Source organism: Camelus ferus, chromosome 16 (genome assembly GCF_009834535.1).
Source record: "Camelus ferus isolate YT-003-E chromosome 16, BCGSAC_Cfer_1.0, whole genome shotgun sequence".
In the NCBI taxonomy this organism is placed as follows: domain Eukaryota; kingdom Metazoa; phylum Chordata; class Mammalia; order Artiodactyla; family Camelidae; genus Camelus; species Camelus ferus.
The window spans coordinates 24835835-24857431 of NC_045711.1; the positions used below are offsets into that span (position 1 = coordinate 24835835).

At 60.1% G+C, this 21597-nt stretch overlaps 2 protein-coding genes across 8 annotated transcripts in view; one reads left to right on the forward strand and one right to left on the reverse strand.

Moving 5' to 3' along the window:
- On the forward strand, window positions 1-13914 carry CASKIN2 (CASK interacting protein 2). 2 transcript variants are annotated; one of them, XM_032456844.1, is made up of 20 exons: window positions 1-156; window positions 1309-1851; window positions 5933-5984; window positions 6500-6597; window positions 7001-7146; window positions 7248-7343; window positions 7430-7560; window positions 7743-7851; window positions 8188-8296; window positions 8517-8611; window positions 9043-9304; window positions 9427-9548; window positions 9621-9699; window positions 9813-9904; window positions 10090-10200; window positions 10279-10380; window positions 10494-10632; window positions 10771-12240; window positions 12332-12554; window positions 12990-13914. In XM_032456844.1, exons 2-20 carry the CDS (start codon window positions 1758-1760, stop codon window positions 13078-13080), a joined length of 3621 nt encoding a protein of 1206 aa, XP_032312735.1. In that variant the 5' UTR covers window positions 1-156; window positions 1309-1757; the 3' UTR covers window positions 13081-13914. The 2 variants fall into 2 exon arrangements, with proteins under 2 accessions (XP_032312735.1, XP_032312736.1); XM_032456845.1 differs by having other exon boundaries at window positions 9639-9699.
- TMEM94 (transmembrane protein 94) overlaps window positions 13732-21597 on the reverse strand; it is a 23882-nt gene continuing 16016 nt past the window's right edge. For 3 of the 6 annotated variants that reach the window (XM_032456841.1, XM_032456842.1, XM_032456838.1), the window contains exons 14-31: window positions 21128-21443; window positions 20682-20855; window positions 20173-20275; window positions 19833-20050; window positions 18959-19140; window positions 18733-18871; window positions 18356-18471; window positions 18143-18242; window positions 17690-17798; window positions 17271-17460; window positions 16957-17034; window positions 16583-16668; window positions 16237-16318; window positions 15868-16016; window positions 15686-15780; window positions 15485-15578; window positions 15142-15312; window positions 13732-14961 (exon numbers count right to left, since the gene is read on the reverse strand). In XM_032456841.1, the coding sequence (XP_032312732.1) occupies window positions 14889-14961; window positions 15142-15312; window positions 15485-15578; window positions 15686-15780; window positions 15868-16016; window positions 16237-16318; window positions 16583-16668; window positions 16957-17034; window positions 17271-17460; window positions 17690-17798; window positions 18143-18242; window positions 18356-18471; window positions 18733-18871; window positions 18959-19140; window positions 19833-20050; window positions 20173-20275; window positions 20682-20855; window positions 21128-21443 (2475 nt within the window). In that variant the 3' untranslated portion in view covers window positions 13732-14888. The remainder of the gene's footprint in view (window positions 14962-15141; window positions 15313-15484; window positions 15579-15685; window positions 15781-15867; window positions 16017-16236; window positions 16319-16582; window positions 16669-16956; window positions 17035-17270; window positions 17461-17689; window positions 17799-18142; window positions 18243-18355; window positions 18472-18732; window positions 18872-18958; window positions 19141-19832; window positions 20051-20172; window positions 20276-20681; window positions 20856-21127; window positions 21444-21597) is intronic. The other 3 variants (XM_032456843.1, XM_032456839.1, XM_032456840.1) reach the window with 2 other exon arrangements.

Genomic DNA, 21597 nt, shown 5'->3' on the forward strand with positions numbered 1-21597 from the left:
GGGGGGAGGGGCGGGATTTCCTGCGGGAGGCGCCGAGCCGGCCTTGGAAAAGGAGGAGAAGGAGGAGAAAAGGGCTAAGGGGGCAGTGGGAGCCACCGTCCAAGTGCCAGGGACCAAGCAGGACCAGCTGGACCCCCGGAGGGGCGGCTGGGAGAGGTGAGACTGCGGGGCCTGAGCTGGGGGTCAGCACCCTTGAGGGCAGACACAAACTAACTTTTCTTGCGGGTTCGGCGGGCTCCTTCATCTGTCGGCTTCTTCTGTCCTCCTCGCGCCCCTATTCCGTCCTCCCGCATCAATCCCTCCGGCGCTTGGCCCTCCCGGTCCCTCCTGCTGCTTTGTTCCCGGGTCGGCCTGGATTGGGCTGGATTGGGGGGTTGCGCCGCGCTGGACTGGCATTCCACGGGGCGGGGGAGCCAGCCCGACCCCAGGCACTGCCAGGGGCGCCCTCCCCCAGTGTCTGCCTTGGGCCTTGATCTGGAGTGCCATCTGGGTTGGGCTTGGGACGTTTTGGGAGTAAGGGGACCCCAGCCAGGGCCCCAGGCCTGCATGGCTCTCATGCCACAGGACTCGGGCAACAAATTCGCCGCCACTGAGAAACTGCCTGTAAGCTTTCCTAAAGTGAAGCCGGGGCTCTGGGCCTCAGATTCAAGCTTGGGGAGCCAGGCAGCCCCTTTTACCAGTAATGCCCCGGCTCTTGTCTCTCTTCTCTGCCCACCTGCTTCCCCATCTTGCACAAGGGGTGAGGATGGGTCAGCAACAGGTGCTGTAAAGCCTCCCTGTCCTGCCAGCAGAGCTGCCGCCAGAGATGGGGGGCCGTAGCTCCCCACTCCACCCTCTGAATTCATAAAGAGCCCTGGGGCTAGGGCATCCAGATATTAGAGCAAAGCTTAGATAGGGAGGAGCCTGGGGGCAGGCACCTTCCACAGGGAGTGACCCCTGCCCATCTGCCTATGCCTGACCCTCCCAGGCCCCACCTTCTGGCCCACCAGTTGTCGGTGGGTGTCAGAGCCTTGGGCTGTGGAGAACAGGCTGCTGGCCCCGCCTGCCCCAGTGTGTCCTGCTGCCAGGGCCCCTCCTGCCCCAGGTTGAGGTGCTGCCAGGTGCCCCGGGGCCTCAGTGACTCAGCCTCCCCCTCCCGAAACACCACCTCCCCCCCTCCAAATACTCCTCTCATGCATGGTGGTTCCCTCCCCTCTTTGAGCGGCTCAGCGCCTCCCTTGACTCAGAAGGGCAGCTGGGGTGATTTGGGGGCTCCCTGGAGGCCCTGCTCTGTTCGTTCTCTGAGCCCTGCTTCTGGGACCTTTCCAGGCTCTGGCACAGTCTTCAGCATACCTTCAGTGGACCTTTTCCAGACTCCTGAGACCTGTCCACCACTGCTGCCTGAGGCCTGAGGGAATGCTGGCTGCTCTCCAGGTGGGCACTGGTGCTTCAGAGCCACATTGGGAAGATTGGTATACCCAGTCCCGGCCCATCCCAGGACTGTCAGAAGCTGCAAGCTGATATCCGTCCAGATTTCCACACAGCCTCCACCCCCTCAGAGATCAGCTTTCTGGCTTGTGGCGGCAGCTCACGAAGCACCTTGAAGGAGTACTCGTCAGCACCTAAAAAGAAATCCACTGCCTGGGACACCAGACACGCTTCCCCTGGATGCCTGGCCCTCCAAAGGGCCAAGGGATGGCATCCTGACGCCTCAGCTTAGACCAGTTTCCCGCCTCTACCCTGGATTCCTGAGCCCACAGCCCAGCCCAGGGACCAGGATGGGTCGCGAACAGGACCTGATCCTTGCTGTCAAGAATGGAGATGTGACTGGTGTGCAGAAACTGGTTGCCAAAGTCAAGGCTGCAAAGACAAGTGAGTACTTGGTGGGGTGACTGTCCAGCTGAGACTCTCCCCTGATTGCCAGGATATAGAGAGGTCTGGGACAGGGGTCACTCTGATCTGGAGACTTGGGGTGGGAAGACTGCCTTTTTCTGTATAAGGCATGTCTCTGTGTGGGAGAGCCAGAGAAGAAATTGTGTCTCCTTGCTGTGTCTCCTTAGGCAAATCACTTAACTTCTCTGGGCTTCAGTTTCCCCATCTGTAAAGTCAAAGGATTGAAGAACATCCATTCAAATTTTTTTGAGTGTCTATTGTGTGCCAGGCTCGGTTCTAAGCACTGAGCCACAGCAATCAACAAAACAAACCGAAATTCCTGCCCTCATGGAGTTGTCTTTAGCAGGTGGTTTTTCCGGTGTGTTCTTTGGAGCTAGGGGATTTTTGGCAATGGGTGGGGAAAGACTGAATACGTAGAGTTTCATCCCCATCCCCACCTCCCAGTTCAACCAGCACATCTCTGCTCTTTTGTCAGCTTAATGCAGGTATCTGTAAGATTTCTTTTAAAAGAGAATTCTGCTTAAAACAAAGTTCAACATTATCCAGCCACTTAACTAAAAGTCCCCTTTCCCCCTGACTTATCTGCCTTTGTCCCCTGGAGGGGTGTGGCCAAAGTTAACTTTCTGAAGGTTTCTCCACAGCCTCAGGTCACTAGTCTTGACAGAGTTGTGGGGGCTTCGTGCCCAGGTGGCCAAACCTGAGCCCCATCTCTTGAGCACCTCTGCAGTGAGACCTCCCCCCAGGAGAGTGGACCTCTGGGCTTCAGACAAGCTCTCTGGACTGTCCCAAGAGGACAGTGAACTTGTCCCCTTGAGTTCCTAGACCAGCAGGGGCAGATGGCTCCTGCCACCAAACGGGCTGGAGAAGAGCGAGTCCTTCCAGAGTGCTGGGGTTCTAGACCCAAGACAGACCTTGGCCTTGTGCACAGGAAGGAGTCCCCCAGGCTACCTGAAGACATCTAATTATCCCCACTCACACCTGGGAGTATTGGGTGCCAGAAGGAAGAATTTTAAGGGCCTGGGAGTTGTGCCCATGTGTACCCACTTGCACAGCAGGGCAGGACACCCAGGGTATAACGAGATGGAGCTGTGGGGGGTGCTCTCTGTGTCCTGGGGAAATGGGTGCAGGGTGAGCTCGTTTGGGGAAAGGTGCCAAGGGGGGGTCCAGGAGGGCCCTAGAGGCTCAAGAGTAGGAACCACTACCCCTCCTCCCCCCACCTCTGTGTTGTTTTTGGCAACCTGCCAGTGGAGGCTTGGTTGAGCTGCTTCTGGCCTCAAGGCCTTGGGGCCTCAGAGTGAGGCCCTCAGGAGGGCAAGCGATTGGGGTCTGGAGGCTGGTGGCAGGAACCTTGCAGCCAGGCTCCTAGGCTCCAGGAAGGTCCCCTGTGCCCAAGGGGGAAATGTCTGTGGTGAAGAGGACCCTTACCCCAGCCCCCAGGGGATTTGCGCAGAGTAGAGGCACAGGCACAGAGTGATAGGGTCCTGGGACTCCTTGTGGGGTCCCCAGTCCTCTGAGAAGCTGGGAAAGCTGGTGGCAAAAAGGAGATCACAAGGTGACATTTGCAGCCCCTTCAGTTTATGAAATATTGTAATCCCTTCAATTCCCTGTGAGATGGATATTTCTACATACACTTTACAGATAAGGGAACTGACACTCAGAGAGGGTTAGTGTCTTGCCCAAGATCACACAGCCATTGTGGGGCAGATCAAAGACAACCCCATGCCCTCTGCCCTGTGCTTCCATACTGGGCTGCCCATCAGAATTACCTAGGGCTTGTTCTGAAAGTGCAGGCTCCCTGGTCTCCCGTAGAATTATAGAATCATCACAGAAAGTTCTTCTGGTGATTCTAAAGTAGTTCTCAGAATACTCTGGCTCCATACTCAGAAAGGCAAAGGAAACTGCCGGAAGGGAGGTGTCAGGGCTCCCCTATTCCCCTCTGGGTGGTGGCTAGAGCTTTCTGGCTGTCCAAAGAGAGGTGCTCCCTCAACCTACTCCATCTGATATCTGGTCACAGGGGGCCAGCTTTCCCTGCCTACCTAGTTCTTCTTCAGGAAGCAGGTGGCTGGGAGGAGAGGGGTACAGTTGCCCTGGCCTTGCCTCTGCCCTCCCTCCCTCCCTCCCCTACTCCCTTTTCTGAGCCTTCTCCTTCTCTGGCCAGAGGAAATGGAGTGGACTGGGGGTGGCCCGCTGAGCTCATATCCTCTGCCCGAGCCTAAATCAGGAGCGACCCTTCCACCCCCAGAGCCAGGCCTGGAAAGAAGGTCGAGCTGCAAAGGAAGTGCCTGGAGCCACTGCCAGGAACCAGGACCCTCCACCCTCCCAAGGTCCCCAGCTCAGTCACTCGGAGCCTCTCCCCAACCGCCTTTCCGGCCATTGTTCTGGAAAGAACAGAGCCACCCAGCCCCTGTTCCTGTCCCTCCTGTCACGTTGTCCTGCCACTCCTTTGAGGGGCCGCATCTCACCATCAAGCTGCCCCATCCCAGACTGTCCCAGCAGGTGGAAGGACTTTCTGTGTCTCTTCCCTGCTTGACCTTGTTGTCTTCCCTGAGGCTCAGAAAGGTACCATGGCTGGCCAACGTCACACAGCCAATAAGAGGGAGAAGAATTTGAACCACGCACTTCCTGCTTCTAGGGCCCCAGTTCTTTCCACTGCCCTGAATGGTTCTGTGTGACAAGCACTTTCCAAGGGGGGCTCCAGGAAAGCTGGGAGGCCTGTGTTTCTTTCCCGCAGCCCCCACCCTCTCACCTCTTCCATCACTCCTTGGCTCTGTGTTTTCCTTTTTGATGTAGCGTCATTCGGCTCAGCCCTAAATGTAGCTGTCCCCTCTCTCCCCATCCTAGGCTCCTCACTGCAGGGTTGTTCCCTCCCTATTGGAATGAGGCCCTGTCTTGCTGGGGTATTCAGGGGCCCACGAGGGCCTGGGGGGCAGGCCTGGACCAGCATGCTTGGCACCCTGCCCAGCCGGGTTGAGCCAGGCCTCCTCCTTCCCAGCAGGGGTGGGTTCCAGTAGGAGGCAGGGGCCGCCAGTGATAGGCATTCTCCTTCCCCTCCCCAGCACTCATCAAGGGCCGCCCCCTCCCGTTCCCTGGCTCACGCATGGAGCACACCTGCATGAATCCTGTCCCTGCCCCCGAGAGGGGTATGAACCAGCATCCTACCCATGCTCCTGGCTTTTCTTGCCACCACTCAGCAAGAGTCCCCTGCCCCAGGGTGTGGACCTCTCTGCTAGGAGCCTATGGGTGCAGAGTCAGCAGTTACTCCCCTGACAGGGGCCAGTGGGAGGGTCTGTACCAGCTTTTGCTGGAGGCCAGCATCTTGGTGGTAATGGCTGATGTGTAAGCGTGGATAGCTCCCATCTTTTGCATGCTGACAAGGGTCAGGCATTGTGTACACACCCCTGTGAGCAGGTTCTGGGATCAGCCCATTTTACAGATGAGCACGGAACCTAAGAGAGCACGGAACCAAGTTCCTGACTTGCCCAGGAACACACACCTATTACGTGGCAGAGCCCAGGCACGGTGGAGGTCTGTGTGACACCACCTTCCCCACCATTCTCCCACTCAGGGATGCCCCAGGGCCGGGCAGTGTGCCTTTCAGTCCAGCCCTGGCACTTGCCCTCTACTCTAGAGCATCTGGTCCCCCCTCCTTTCTCTCCCAGCCCACTCGTGTCCCAGCCCCCGTGGGACAATGAGACTTGCTCCTTGGCCCTTCAGGCAGGAATGCTAACCATGTGCTCGTGGGCCTGTCCATTGAGGGCATGGCATGCCAGTCCTCCCCCCCCATCTCCGCCCCCTTTGACTCTATAAACAAGCGGGCCTGGGGGCCTGGGGAAGCCAGGCCACTACTGCAGCAGCTCCCTGCACTTGGTACCCTGGAGCAGCTGGGTCAGGGTCGAGAGCCCTGGGGACAGGCCGGCTAAAGGGCCATGGGGCAGGTGCTTTTCTGCACTCCAAGAGGTCAGCTGGAGTTGGGAGGTGGGTGGGGAGGGTGCATTGGGTTAGGTTTGGGTAAGGGTGGATCATTCGAGGGTGCCCTGATGCTTCCCGCTCTGACCCCCAGAGCTCCTTGGCTCCACGAAGAGACTCAACGTCAACTACCAGGATGCTGACGGGTGAGTGGGAGCTCTTGTCCCTCTAGAGAGAGCAGGGGGGTGGGGGCGGGGAGGGGAAAGACCCGGGGCCTAGAGTCTCTTCCCCTCTCAAACGTGGCCCTTGAAGTGTGTTTGTGGATAGCTCTGGGCCCTGCCCACCCACCTGCCCATGGAGCTCTCCCTTCGTAAGGGGAGTGGGCTCTGGTGCCTCTATGAGGGGCCTCTTGGGTCAGATTCCTGCTGGGCCCCCTTTTCTCCCTGGAGGGTAGGAGCCCTCAGGCTCCTGCTCCCACAGCCCCCTCCCCTGGGCCGGCTGTGGGGGAGGCCAGACAAACAGGCCTCTCAGCCCAGACACTGAGCCCTTTCATGCTGCAGCCCGGCTGCTCTGCGCTCCCACGGCAGGGCTGGCAGAGTGGGGGTACAGGGCACAGTGGGCAAGCAGCTCATCCCTGCCAGCCCCCAGGATGGGTCTGCTTTGGAAGACCAAGATCTGGGGGGTGGGGGCCTCACACCAAGACCCCCCACCTTATATCCAGATTCTCTGCTCTCCACCACGCCGCCCTGGGGGGTAGCCTGGAGCTCATAGCCCTGCTGCTGGAGGCTCAGGCCACCGTTGACATCAAGGACAGCAATGGTGAGGCCCCAGGGCACCCCCTACCCAGACCCTGTGGTCAGTTTGCCCCTGTTACATCGTTGCAGTGCTCATAGATGTTGGCGTAGCTTCTCTGAGCTTGCAAATGCTTTACCGCTTCAGTCTTCACAGCCTCTGGGGTAGTGGGTGGTACTGACATCCCATTATCCAGATGAGGAGGTTGAGGTTACATCACCGTCATGATGTCACCAGATCATTTGTGGCAGGCTCAGTGGGATTCTGGCTTCAGCCTCATACAGCCAGACCTCTACCTGACCAAACCCCGGTGAAGCCAGCATTGTTGGGTCTGTCTCCCCTCCAGCTGGGGTGGCTCCAGACTGCTCAGCTCCCTCCCCTGACCCCACGCCATCCTGGGACCTCCCTCAGAACCCCTTCCCCGCTGCAGGCATGCGCCCGCTGCACTACGCGGCCTGGCAGGGCCGGCTGGAACCCGTGAGGCTGCTGCTGCGGGCCTCTGCGGCCGTGAATGCTGCCTCACTGGATGGACAGATCCCTCTGCACCTGGCTGCCCAGTATGGACACTATGAAGTGGTATGTGCACCTGCCTGCCTACAGGGGCACTGAGACGGGGGCAGGGGCTTGTGCAGGGGGCTGGCCAGGCCAGACCCCTCACTCGGCTGCCCCCACCCCAGTCAGAAATGCTCCTCCAGCATCAGTCCAACCCGTGCTTGGTCAACAAGGCCAAGAAGACGCCCTTGGACCTGGCCTGCGAATTTGGACGGCTAAAGGTGAGGCCTGCTGCCCTTGTGATACTGGGATCTGGGCTTTTGTGGGGTCTTAGGAGGATGCCTTGCCTGAGTGCCAGTTGCCACAGGTGGCCCAGCTGTTACTGAACAGCCACTTATGTGTGGCGCTGCTGGAAGGGGAGGCCAAGGACCCATGTGACCCCAACTATACCACACCCCTGCACTTGGCTGCCAAGAATGGCCACAGAGAGGTCATCAGGTACCCACCGGGGCCCCCCCACTTCCTCATCCTCTTCCTGTGGGACTGGTGATGTCCCTTCAGTGCCCTGCCCTTCTGCCCTCTTCACCCTTGCTCTGGATTGCTCTCCCGGCCCCAAGCAATTGGCTTCCTCTCCTGTCCCCACACCCACCCCAACCCATAACTCACCCTGCCCTCCACAGGCAGCTCCTAAGAGCTGGGATTGAGATCAACCGCCAGACCAAGACAGGCACTGCTCTCCACGAGGCTGCACTATACGGCAAGACCGAGGTGGTGCGGCTCCTCCTGGAGGTGGGTGTGGGCACCTGGTCTCCCCACAGGTGTACACGGATCCCCACCAGATGCCAGGTCCACGCCCAGCTGGAGAGGTGCAGGAGGGGGTCTCCACCACCAGTGTGGTGTTTGGTTTAGGTGGGGCCAAGTGGCTGGAGAGCAGACAGACCTGGTTCGAGCCCCAGTCTACCTCTTACTAGCTGAGTGACCTTGAGCTTGTCCTTAACCCCATCTCTGTGCTTCCATTTCCTCATCTGTAAACTCTGAAAATAGTAGCTTCCTCCTGGGTAGTCCTTAGGATTAGGAGACATGACAAAGCAGGTGTCACATGCTCACACCGCACTGTGCACCCAGGGTGGGGTGGATGTGAACATTCGGAACACGTATAACCAGACGGCACTGGACATCGTGAATCAGTTCACCACCTCCCAGGCCAGCCGGGAAATCAAGCAGCTACTTCGGGGTAAGTGTGCTTGGGAGACCTAGCCCAAGGGGTCTGGAGCCACTCCAGAGGGTACTAGAAGTGGACAAGGAGTGGATGCCACACTCCTGGGCCCACGGCTGGTCGGGGGATGCTGCAGGATGATGAGGCAGGGACCTGGGGGAGGGTCATGAGGGGCCTGGAAGAGTGGAAAGATAATCTAAAGACCCCCAGATGACATCTGTCCTCCTCCTTCTCTTAGAGGCCTCTGGGATCCTGAAGGTCCGAGCACTCAAGGATTTCTGGAACATCCACGATCCCACTGCTCTCAATGTCCGGGCAGGTGACGTCATCACGGTGAGGACCCAGTGCAGGCATTCCTTTGTGAGCTCAAATGATTGCTGTCACTTACTTGGGTACCTACTGTGGATCGAGCTCTGTATTAAGGTCTTTATGTGTGCTGTCTCATTGAATTCTTCCCAACCCATGTAAAATAGGCACTCTCACCATTTCCTTTTTAGAGTTGACAAAATTGAGACTTAGAGAATTAAAGAAATTTGTCTAGAGTCTCAAGCTAGCAAGAGGTGGAGCTAGGATTTGAATCCAGGACTCTTACTTGTATGTATGCCCTGGAGGCACACAGGGGACTGAGCGGGATGCTGGCAGCAGCAGCAGAACTGTGGGCCGGCTTGGGCATCAGAGACCGCCTCCTTGGAGGGAGGAGAGGATCTGGACCACAGGTGCAGGAAGTTACCATTGTCATCATTCCCTGCCTCAAACTGCCACAGGTTCTTGAGCAGCATCCTGACGGCCGCTGGAAGGGCCACATCCACGAGAGCCAGAGGGGCACGGACCGCGTGGGCTACTTTCCCCCGGGCATTGTCGAAGTGGTCAGCAAGCGGGTGGGTGTGCTTGCACCCCGCCTTCCTTTGGCGCCCACCCCTCTGCGCCCAGGCTTCTCCCGGACACCACAGCCCCCTGTTGATGACCCCCTGCACCCTGTTACCTATGGCCAGCTGCCTCGGGTGGGCCTCAGCCCAGACAGCCCAGGTACATCCTCCCCAGGGGCAGTGCTGGGCACCAGGGTGGGCATCTGGCTTTGGCAAGCTGCCAGTCAGCTGTTCGGGTAGGGCCAGCTGAGGCTCTGACCCCTTTGCTTCTGCCCCCTGCAGCAGGTGACAGGAACAGTGTGGGCAGTGAGGGCAGTGTGGGCAGCATCCGCAGTGCCGGCAGTGGGCAAAGTTCCGAGGGCACCAATGGCCACAGCACCAGCCTCCTTATTGAGAACGCCCAGGTAGGAGGGAGGGGGCGTTGGGGCCAGGGCCAGTCCCTCCCTGCTTCTGCAGTCCCTCAAACGCTGAGTCAGCTCCTTCCTTGTCTCCAGCCGCTGCCCTCTGCCGGAGAGGACCAGGTGCTGCCAGGACTGCACCCTCCATCCCTGGCAGGTAGGAAGGGTGACTGGGACCTGGGTGGGCTAAGAGAAGTGCAGGTGGGGAGGCTGAAGGCTCAGCAGCCCTTTATTCTGCCACCCTGATTCTATTTCTCTTTCTCCTTGAAGACAGTCTGAACCACCGCCCTCTGGCCAACTATCGCTCTGGGGAGCAGCTCTTCACCCAGGATGTGAGGCCAGAGCAGCTGCTGGAGGGGAAGGTGTGACCTCTACTAGGGAGTGGGCTATAGGCCCATGGTAGGGGGTGGGGTGGTCCTCAGTGTGAACTTAAGTCCCTGCTCAGACCAGGTCCCTGGGGAGGCTGGGGTTGATGTCTGCGCTGTGATCTTGGCCTCCCCAAGCAGACTCAGCTCTGTTAACTTCACCCCCTCCCCCCATGCCACAGGATGCTCAGGCCATTCATAACTGGCTGAGTGAGTTCCAGCTGGAGGGCTACACTGCCCACTTTCTGCAGGCCGGCTACGACGTGCCAACTATCAGCCGCATGACACCCGAGGTAGGAGCCGCGACGGGAGGGCAGTTCGGAAACCAACGGGCAGAGAAGGGGGCCTGATGGCACAACTCTGTGTGGCAGGACCTGACAGCCATCGGGGTGACCAAGCCTGGGCACAGGAAGAAGATCGCCTCAGAGATCGCCCAGCTCAGCATTGCCGAGTGGCTGCCCAACTACATCCCAGTGAGTAGGCGGCCAGCACGGGCTCCTACCCTCACCTGGGGCTTTGCGGTGCCTTCTTGGCTTTGGGGCTGAGGCTGCCCGGGGAGCCAGCTCCGATGGTGCTGCTCTTCCAGGCGGACTTGCTGGAGTGGCTGTGCGCGCTGGGGCTGCCCCAGTACCACAAGCAGCTGGTGAGCAGCGGCTATGACTCCATGGGACTGGTGGCCGACCTCACCTGGGAGGAGCTGCAGGAGATCGGTGTCAACAAGCTGGGTGAGGACTGCCCTGGGCCTTCCGGCTGGGCCCCCACGTGCTCCCCAGGGTCTCCAAAATGTTTTCGGGGTCCAGGAGGGACTAGAGTGACCCTTTCCAGCACCAGCTAACCTTGCTGCCTCTCCCCACCCCACTCAGGTCATCAGAAGAAGCTTATGCTGGGGGTGAAGCGGCTGGCTGAGCTTCGGCGGGGCCTACTGCAGGGCGAGGTCCCAGGGGAAGGCGGCCGCCGGCTGGCCAAGGGCCCGGAACTGATGGCCATCGAGGGGATGGAGAATGGGGACAGTCCAGCTGCAGCTGGCCCACGCCTCCTCACCTTTCAGGGCAGCGAGCTGAGCCCGGAGCTACAGGCAGCCATGGCAGGGGGTGGCCCTGAGCCACTCCCCCTGCCCCCTGCCCGTTCCCCTAGCCAGGAGAGCATTGGAGCACGCTCACGAGGGTCCGGTCATTCACAGGAACAGCCTGCCCCCCAACCCAGTGGTGGAGACACCAACACCCCACAGGAGAGGAATCTTCCAGAGGGCACAGAGCGGCCCTCTAAGCTTTGTTCCCCACTTCCTGGCCAAGGAGCCCCCTCTTATGTTTTTATGTACCCCCAGGGCTCGCTCTCCAACCCAGCCCCAGGGCCGCCACCTGGTGCACCTCGGGCCTTCTCCTACTTGGCCGGGCCCCCTGCCACTCCTCCAGACCCCCCTCGGCCCAAGCGCCGGTCCCAGAGCCTGAGCCGCCCCAGTGCGGCCGAGGGGGAAGCAGAGGGGGAGGCTGAAGGGCCAGTGGATAGTGCCTTGGGCAGTTATGCCACCCTGACCCGGCGACCAGGACGCAGCGCCCTAGCCCGGACCAGCCCCAGCCCGACCCCAACCCGAGGGGCTCCCCGCAGCCAGTCCTTTGCCCTTAGAGCCCGCCGCAAAGGACCCCCACCCCCACCCCCCAAGCGCCTCAGCTCTGTCTCTGGCCCTACTCCGGAGCCGCCTCCACTAGATGGAAGCCCTGGGCCCAAGGAGGGGGCTGCTGGGCCCCGGAGACGAACACTGAGTGAACCTACTGGCCCCTCAGAGCCCCCTGGCCCGCCAGCCCCAGCTGGCCCTGCATCGGACACGGAGGAGGAGGAGCCAGGGCCTGAGGGGACACCCCCGTCCCGGGGCAGCTCAGGGGAAGGGCTCCCATTTGCAGAGGAGGGAAACCTGACTATCAAACAGCGGCCCAAGCCGGCAGGCCCCCCACCCCGGGAGACACCCGTGCCACCCGGCCTCGATTTCAACCTCACAGAGTCAGACACTGTTAAGCGGAGGCCCAAATGCCGGGAGAGGGAGCCGCTGCAGACGGCACTCCTGGCCTTTGGGGTGGCTGGTGCCACGCCCAGCCCCCCTGCTCCCCTGCCCTCCCAGGCCCCCAGTGAGTCCCCCTCAGCTTCTCCTAGCCCTTCCCGGTCTGACCCTAGCAGCCTTCCAACTCCAGGAGCTCCAGCCCCTCCTTGTTCCAGTCCCCCGACCCAGGCCCCGGTGCCTCCCTGCCCTGGCCCGGCTCCGGAAAACTCGGCAGGCAATTGGCATGGGGAGATGGAGCCCCCGGCTCCCCCCGCTGCCCTCATCAAGGTGCCCGGAGCAGGTATGAGGCTGGGTCTGCAGGGAGAGGGGGTGGTTTGCAGGGGTTGTGTCTAGCCCAGCTGAGTCACAAGCCACCCTTTTTGTCTCCACAGGAACAGCCCCCAAGCCTGTGTCTGTGGCCTGTACCCAGCTGGCATTTTCTGGCCCTAAGCTGGCTTCCCGGCTTGGCCCCCGCCCGGTGCCTCCTCCAAGGCCAGAGAGCACTGGGGCTGCGGGCCCAGGCCGGGCCCAGCAGAGACTGGAGCAGACCAGTTCATCCTTGGCAGCTGCATTGCGGGCCGCAGAGAAGAGCATCGGCACTGAGGAGCGAGATGGGTGAGGGGTGCTGGGGGCTGGGCCGGGAGGTGGAGAAGGCGGCATAAGAGCAGTTCCTCCTGAATCCTTTTCCCAGGGTTCCAGGAATGTTGGGAGGGGGACATCGCTGTCATGTTGCAGGCAGATCCTCAGGCTGGGGAGGCCCCTATTGGGATGGGAGGAGCCCAGGTTCTGGAGCCTCCCAGACTTGACCTGCAGGGAATCCTGGTGCCTCTTAGAGGCATGTGAGTTTGGGCAAGTCACTTATCTCTCTGAGCCCCAGTGTGTTTGTGCAAGGAAGGGAACAGTAACTCCTACTGCTTCAGGAAGCTGTGAGAATTAGAAGATGTACACCAAGTGCTTGCACCAACCAGGCTCTCGGTAGTAGCCCCCTTGCCCAGGGCTGGCAGGATGCAGACCACTGGCTGATCTGACCCAGTCCTTCCCCTGCTGCAGCCCTCCTGGGACCTCCACCAAGCACATTCTGGATGACATCAGCACCATGTTCGACGCCCTGGCTAACCAGCTGGATGCCATGCTGGACTGAGCTGGACCTGCTGGTAGCCTTCAGCAGTGCACACCATGACCTGCAGCGACCAATGCCTTTCCCCCAGCACGGAAGCAGCTCCTGCTGCCGTAGCAGGGTCCCTTAGGCTGCTCCAGGCCAGCAGCTGTCAGCACCACCGCTCCAGGAGGCAGCACCCTTGCCCCCTGCTCCTGCCCCAGGGAGCTGAGGGGACCTGTCAGAAACTGACATCTTAGCAAAGCCCCCTCCAGTGTGTAATCTGATGGGATGGTCCTGCCTTTTGTACAGGGACCTGGTAAGAGCTTCCTCCCCAGGAAGAAAGAAGTGGTAGCAGGGCTTCTTGGGGTGCTTTCTCTGTCCCCCGTGTCTTGAGTCCCTGTTTTGAGGGCCTCTTGCCACCCACCTTGCCATCCTAGCTCCCGGCAGGCTGGAGGAGGCTGAGTGTCTGGCCTGGTCCCCCGCAGGTGTACATAGGACATGTAAATAAGCAGCCAGGGGCCTGCTCGCAGCGGCGGTGGCAGTGCCCAGACCAGCCTCTGCTCCCGCCCCTGCCTGCCCTCAGTGAGACAAAGCTGGCAGGGGTGGGGGCAGTGGAATTAACAGATCCCCAAAGTCCAAACTCTTTCAACTGTAAATGTAATTTTTTAAGCAGAGAGAAAGCATATATTTTAAATGGAATTTATTCTATCTATAACTGCCTGAGAGGACGCAGTGGGGGAGGGGCTTCGGACCACAGCAGGAGCGCCCACTGCCCACCTCAGGTCTGGAAGCCTGACCTGGTTGGCCCGGGCCTCGGTTCTGTAACCATTAACCTCTTCCCAAAACTAACACCAATGAAAGTGTCATTCCACGTGATCACACTGTGTGTTTGGATCTGTGCCGTGGACCTCTGAGCCCAGGGTCGCACCTGAGCTGGACCTGAGCACTCCCGCCAATGTGGGAAGGAGGAAGGTGTGGGCCGTCTCCCCTCCTCACCATTGGGGCTCCCTCACTGGCCCAAGCCTTGAGTGGGCCCCTTAGTGGCTGCCTCATGGACCAGCCACAGGTTTTTCTTAAGCAATTTATAAGTTTTAATACAAATCAGTCTACATTCGTTCCTAAAAGGCTCATTTCCAGTAAAAAATATACACCAGTAAAAACATCCTCACAGGAGAACTAGGGCAGGGAGCTAACAGGAGCCCTGGGCCGTATCCCCAAGACGGACTCGCGGCCAGCCAGGGGAGGCACAGGAAGAGGTTCCAGGGCGAGGCTGGGGCTCTGTTCCATCGTCGGGTCTGAGCATGAGGCTCCCCCACAAAGGGAGGGAGGGAAGGTCCTCAGGGCCAAATCCAGGCCCCTGCCCCAGAAAGACAGGATGAGAGGAGCACAGAGGACGACCACCATCCCTGCCTTCAACAGTGGCTGAGGGAGTTGTTCAGACCCCCCCAGGGCTGCTGCCACTGCTCTTCCACAAAAGGTTGGAGCTCAGACCCAAGAGCAGAGGGCACTGTGTTAGGGGACCCTGACGGGGGGGGCGGCTCACAGGCGGAGGAGGCTGAGGGCCCCTCTATTAAGCACACAAGGTCATACATTCAGGGGTCCAGGGGCTCCCCCCTGGCAAGGCCCAAGGAAGAGCCAGACTGTCCTGGCGCCGAGGCCACAGGTCAGCATCCTCTGTAAGCCCCAAGGGTCAGGACAACAGCTGGGTCTGACACCGGGAGTGGGGCCGCCAATGCCATGGGGCACAAGAGCAAACTCTGAAACATTCATGATATCAAACTCCAGATTCAAAAATTGGCCTGGTTTTAGCCTCAGGAATCAAGGCAACTATGGCCACCATGGTCAGTGGCTCAGAAGGGAGAGTTCATGCCCAGCTTAGTTTCAAACTGCAGCTTCTGTCGCTTCTGGTACCGGACCCGGACCCTGGTGGGGCGGGAGATTATAAAGTTCAGGGTAGCCCAGACCCCCCAGGCCAGGGGACAGGCAGGACACCCAAGGAGAAGGGAGGCATGGGCAGTGGGAAGGTGGGGGAGCGGTGCCCAGGAGGTGATGGGCTCAGGGAACATGCCTGAGCCTGGAGGGGGCACCAGGCAGGTGGCTTACCGAATCTCATGCAGCTTCACAATCTCATTGGTGACCACCACGAGGACCAGGGAGAGGCAGCCCAGGAGCCACGTCAGCAGAGGCACATCCTCCAGGCCAAAGTGGACGTGGCTATCTGTGTGTGTCCACAGCTGCAGGTCCACTGCCGTCTGGACTACCTGCCCCAGCAGCCTGTAGGAGGTGGCATTCCGGCGTCAGCCAGGGTCTCTTGCTTCCTTCCATTTCCTTCCAGCAGGAGTAGCTCATGCAGGGCACCCTTCAACCTCTGGCCCAAGCCCCGCCTCAAATTACAGGCCTGCTGCAGCCCCTCCCTGCTCCTGCCCTCCTTCCCAGCGAGACTCACACCACGGGCACCGTCACGGCCCACCAGAGGTTCGTCAAGGGGCTCTTTCTCCACAGGGGCTTGGTGCGATGCACGTGGGTGATGGAGATGAAGACTGGAGAAAATGGGGTCGGTGGCAGGTGTCAGACTTCCCACCACCCGGGGCCTTGTCCCTGGGGTGCCCCACCTGCCCCCATCGGCCCCTCGCAGGGAGCCCCTCACCAGTGTGTAGGACAGTAAGGGCGGCGGCGAGCTTCTGAGCCGGCAGCAGCCCGTTGGCGAAGTCGTCAAACCAGGCTGGAGCCGTGTTGGCATGGCTGCCAAAGCAAAGTGTGGGCTCAGCCTCCTCTGGGCCCCAGCCAGGGAAGTGGACTGGGGCGGAGGGGGTCGGCGGGGAGACCCACCTGGGCAGCATGATGGAGGAGCAGTTGGTGAGGTTGCGGGCCCGGGAGCTGTCGCAGAAGCTCTGCAGGGTGAAGCCAAAGCAGATGAGGCACGAGCTGATGGTGAGGCTGAACTTGAGCAAGAAGCAGAGCAGGAAGTAGTGCTGGGTCTGCGGGAAGGAGGAGGCCATCACTCCCATGGTGGCCATGATTCAACGGGGTCCTTAGTCAGTGGGCAGGCCCGGGGGATAAGCAGCAAGGATCTTTCCCAGCTCTGTGCCACCACCTCCCCTTTGGTCTGGGGACGTTCTGATGAAATCCTCCCATCGCCCTCTGCACTCACATTCCTCAGGAAAGGCCCAGGCTCACAGGGCCCCGCCCCATGCATACCTTCTTAGGAATGGACTGAAGGTTCTTCCCCGTTGCCATAGACATGATGGAGCTATGGGGTGGCTTCCCCAGCAGAGAGATGCTGAAAAGCAGAGACTCAGTGAAGGGTGGCAACTGTGACCCTCTGTCCCCCAGTTCTTATGTGGAAAAGCTTCTGACAGTCTTGAGAGTGAGCTCAAGTCTGCTGGGCAAATGGGATAAGACAAGAGGGAGAGACTCCCCCAGGGCCTCCTGTGCCAGAGGAGGTAAGCACTGAGCATGGCTTCCTGAACTGGGCTCCAGGGGGATGCTCGGTGACATTCCAACCCTGCCTGCCCGGGCTTGGAGGGGTGGCCTGGCCTCTCACCTGAGCAGAGGGTAGCAAAAGGAGGACAGCCACAGGATATCGGTGGTACTCAGGATTGGCGGCAGCTGGACGAGGCAAGAGAGGAACTGGACCAGGAGGAGCCAGGAAGCTCGATTAGATTCTGGCAAATAGTCAGATGCTGGGAGCCCCAGGGCTGCCTTGCCCTGCGCCCAGACAGAGACTCACGCCCTGGCTGAGAGCATAGAGCTGGAGGGGACACTACTCTGCCAATGGAGTCATCTCCAAAAGCCCAAGGGTTTCACAGATGCTCTGGAGGCCCCCCTAGGCTGTGATACAGCCTCCTAGACTCTCAGTGGGCCCTTGAGTGAAGAAGCCAGCATGGAGGGGCAACACCCATGCTGCCTCCACCTCACCTGGATGACCACGAGAGTCAACTGGCACTGCAGCAAGAAGAGGAAGCATTTTCGAATGCCGTAGGTGGCGTGCCGAGCCTAGGGACCAGGAGGGACAGATTGTGGCCTCTCTCAGGCCCTACAGCTGACAAGCTTCAGCCAAGGGCCAGGTGCCCCAGATGCTCCTGCTAGGAAGGGGTGGAGGCAAACTAAACTGCCTGGGAGGGCATCCCCTGGAGATGAACCACCCTTGGGAGCCCAGGTGGATCCTGGGTTGCAACTCCCCACCCCAAGCAGACTCTGACCCCCGCCCCCTCGCCCGCCTGAGCCCCCACCTGCTCGATGAGCCGGATGATGCTGATGGTCTCCTCCTGGCGAAAGGTCAGGGAGCAGGGCAGGCTGTTAAGCTGCCCCGAGAGCTGCAGAGGAGCAAGGCCGTCCGAGGCCTGGGCCATGCTGGTGCTGGTGGCATAGCCAAAGGTCTCCCAGGAGCAGCGGGATGGGTACAGGGGATCCAGGGCAATGCTGCTCAGCGTAGGGGGGCAAATGGACCCATCAGCTGCACTCTGCCAAGACCCCGTCTCCCACAGGACTGAGCAAGTACCTGCCCCCTCTTCTCCCCACCATGCCCAGATCCCTTGGTCCCAACCAGGGCAAGACTGGTTGTGGAATACACCCCCAGGGCTATGCCAGCCCAACTCTGGGGTCTCTGGGAGGTAGAGGCTGGCCCCTGGCTGCAGGGTGTCACCCTGACCTGATGTCACTCTGGAGGAAAAGGCAGCTGTTCCGCAGGTTGGCAGAGCTGCCCAGGCAGCAAGTCACCTCCCCGTACTCCTGCATGATCTTGATCATCTCACACATGGCTAAGGGAGCAGAGGGGGGAGCACAAGAGTCAGGGAGGCAGAGCCCCAGCTGGGATGCTGGGCAGAGACAAGACAGAGAAAGAGACAAGGGGAAACGGGCCCCTCTTTGGGACCATCCTGTCCCCAATTTCATGAACATCGTATGAATATTGTCACTTCTGACCCTCTAGAATGGGCCACCTACAGCTCCAGCCCACCAGACTCCCCAGCTCTTCCCGAGCCAGGTTCCTTCGCTCCCTGCGTGGGAAGCCAACATCCCCTCCAGGGCCCACCGGGTGCCCAGGCGCTGGCAGTGCTCGGCAGAAGGGCTGGTCTGGCTGAGTAGCCATGGCCACAGTACTCACTCTCAGGGGTACAGTCGGTGAAGAGGGGCACTAGCAGGGGCACGTTGTCAATGTTCTGCAGGTGGGGCCGTACTTGGTGGATGCCCCGGGGCAGCTTGGCCTGGAGAAAGCAGAGATGCCAGTGGCCTCAGGGTCCCTCTCCCTCCCTCCTTGGCCCTGGACCAGCCATGCACCACCCCCGGGACTCTCGGGGCATGGACCCTGCCTCCGTACCCGGTTGCAGTCCTCCAGGAAGCTGGGGAGGTCGCTGTCCGTAGGCTGGAAGCTAATGAGATCTGAGTGACCTTCCTCCTCCATCAGGAGGAGACCTTCTGCATCATCTCGGGACACTGTGGGGACAAAGCCTGTCCCTCACCTTAGGGTCAGCCTTCTGGGGGCCTTTCCTTGCCCCGCAGATGGCATATAACCTCCTGCCTCCAGGTCTCCTCTCCCCCACCTGTCGACTGCTGCTACCACAGGGAGATTGGAGCCATTTTCCAAGGGAAGGTATGTATTGGGAAGGAATCCATGGAAGCTCTTTCTAGCTATGGCTCCAAGGATGGGGAACAGCCCACCCCCACCTCATTCCCACACCAAATCTTTGCCCTCACCCTGATTCAGGTCATCATGCAGGGAGCCAGCATGGCTGGGGCTGGATGGGGGGATCTCCGAGCCAGGCACATCACCATTGGGCGTGAGGGAGATGTGGCAATTCCAGCCTGTCTCCAGGCCCATCTTTTCTGCAAACACCTGCACAAAGCAGATGGCAATGAACAGATGGGCCCAAAAGCCCGTGGGGCAAAGGGTCAGTGGCCGCAGAGGAGGCAGCTCCCCCACCTTGCTTTTGAGCTCATCCTCCAAAGAGAAGTAGACAAAGCGGATGCAGGCATTGACCAGCCCATCAATGAGGCGCACAATGTCCAGCCGGGCCTGGTACTGGGAGGACACCATGCCCATGAAGATCTGGCCGCTCAGGGCCTGCATGCAGTCTTCCTTCTCCAGCACCTCCCCGATCCCTTCTTCAGGGGGCACAAGGCACAGAGCCCGGCCAGGTCACAGCCCAGGCAGGACACCCAGGAACCGACAGATTCCAGGAGGCAGCCCAGGGCCACACACAGAGATGCCACACCCAAATCAATGAGCACACGGGCCCCGGGGGACCACATACATACAGCCACACACACATACACACAGCCAAGACATAAAGGAGCCAACGGACACGACACGGGAGAAAAGACAACGAAAGGTACTCATCAGTCAGGTGACAATCCCTGGTCCAGGGCTAGGGGGCAGGGCCCACCCTCAGCAACAGCTTCAGTTCATGGTCTCTTGGGTCATAAGACCCCATAAGGCTGTGTGTTTGACCGAGTGGGGAGGGGTGGGTGGAGCTCTGAGTCTCTCTGTTCCAGCAGGTGTGTGAGCCAGTCTTTTGTCTGATTTGAATACAGCTACTGCTCTATACATGCTGCTGCTTTATCACTGTCCAAGAAAAGGCTCACCTCTATGTCATCCCACCGGAGTGGCACAATAAACCCGTGAGCACCTGGTTATAGATGAGAAGACTAAGGGACTCGTCCACATCACTGGACCGTAAGAGCCACTATGGTGTTCCAGGTCCACTGCTATGCCTGCTGTCCCCTCTGCTACAATGGAGTCCAGGCCCCCAGAAGCCCTCCCTGCCCCCGGCCCCCAGGGATGGCATGCGTGGTACCGTCAGAGCTCCAGCTGCCACGGCGGGCGCTCAGCTTGATGGGGACGGTGCTGGGCAGCTCGCACATGGTGAAGATGCTGCTCTGGCCGGGCGCCTGAACTAACTCAATGCACTTGCCGTTGAGCTGGGAGGATAGCGCACAGCTCATGGGCTTGTAGGCGAAGGCAGAGCAGTAACCAGACAGGCAGGCTCGCTGATAGAAATCCAGCACTTTCTTTCTGCCAGGAAAGCAGGGCAGAAGTGAGGTGAGTGGTCCTGGGATGACCCCATGCCTGGGAGCCAGGCAGGCAGACCTCCAGAGCTGACTGCCCTCACCACCAGCTTGTGCTTCCTTCCTTACCTGTCCGAACCCGAGAGAGGGTAGATGTCGGCTCCATCCCAGAAGTCCGTGCAGGCCTCCAAGACCACGTCAGCTGTGCCATGGGACAGCATCTGTTCTGTGCCTGCGGGTGGTGGGGGGAGAGGCAGGCCAAGCTGTGAGCACCCCAAACCACCCCACCCCTCACTCTGACTTCCAGTGACACACTGCCATCCTTGAGAAGGGTGCTAAGGAATTCTCAGGGTGGGTGGGAACTCCCCAGGCCTCATGCAGCAAACCTGCAGGGAACATCGCTGGGTACCTAACACAGGCACTGAGCTGCCCACCCTCCAGACAGTCTCATCATGTGTGGCCACCACTGTCCCAGCTGTGGTGCCCAAATCCAATCCCTGCCATGTGTGAGGTCTCAGGGAACAGTCTAATGCTTGTCAGTCCAGCTGTCCCTGAAAAGGGATGCCCTAAAAAGAGCCCTGCCCCGCCCAGCTCCTGGGAAGTTTGGCCTGATGCAGGTGGAGCCCCGGGAGGCTCACTGGTGGTGGTGTCCTTGATGAAGAGGCTGATCATGTGGCTGAGTGGGGGGCGCCGCTTAGTGACACAGGAGAGCCTCCCCAGCGAGGTCTCCTTCATGGTCTCGGCACTGGGGAGGCGGTAGAGGGCAAGGTGGTTCCCCTGCTTGAAGAGATCCTTGGCCCCAGGAGTGAAGCCTGTAGGAGGAGGGACGGCAACTCAGGAAGTAAGCCCACACCCCTGCACCTCCCTCCCTGGTAGGGAGAGAAACCTAGGCAGGCTGGGCTGCATCCGTCCGCCTGTCCATCCCACAGTTACATTCCCAGATGAGGAAATGCTGTCCAGCGGCAGTTAAAGGGAATGATCAGGAGCTCTAAGGGTTGGTGGTGCCCTTGACCAATGCCATGCCCAGGCCCGATGTGTTTGGAGTCGGTGGCCAGCCTCTGGGAAGAGGCCGGTGGCCACATACCGATGAGACGGGCAAGCTCGCAGAGGCCCCAGGGCACGTGCACGGGCAGCACCGCGCTGTGGCTCTCCTGCAGGGCGATGTTGCACAGGTGGTCTGAGAACCGGCAGAGCCGCTCAGTGACGCCAGCGCTGCACAGGTTGAGCAGCACGTTGAGGCCCAGGGGCTTGAGGGAGGTGAGGTGGAGCTGCCAGTTGGAGTCATCAAACTGGATGCAGGAGGGGTTCTGCTGGTCCTGAGACAGGCTCAGCATCTCCAGGTGGTAGTCACACACAAAGTCCTCAGCTTCGTAGGGCTCGCCCTCCAGCCCGCGCGGGGTCTGGAGGACACATGGAGGGGAAGGGGACCTCAGACAGGAAGGGGCGCAGGGGGAATGCCCCGAGAGAAGGCAGCCCTTCCCCTCAGGGCACACTCACACTCACGCTCTCCCGTTCCTCCTGAAACCCTCTCCCCATCCTTCCTGGCTCCTGGCT

Bases quoted from the DNA above. Each gene is read 5' to 3' on its own strand.
- CASKIN2 (XM_032456844.1), top strand. From the start codon at position 1,758: ATGGGTCGCGAACAGGACCTGATCCTTGCTGTCAAGAATGGAGATGTG. The intron at 8,612-9,042 runs GTGAGGACCCAG...AAACTGCCACAG, and splicing joins GGGCAGGTGACGTCATCACG to GTTCTTGAGCAGCATCCTGA. The intron at 9,905-10,089 runs GTGTGACCTCTA...CCCATGCCACAG, and splicing joins AGCAGCTGCTGGAGGGGAAG to GATGCTCAGGCCATTCATAA.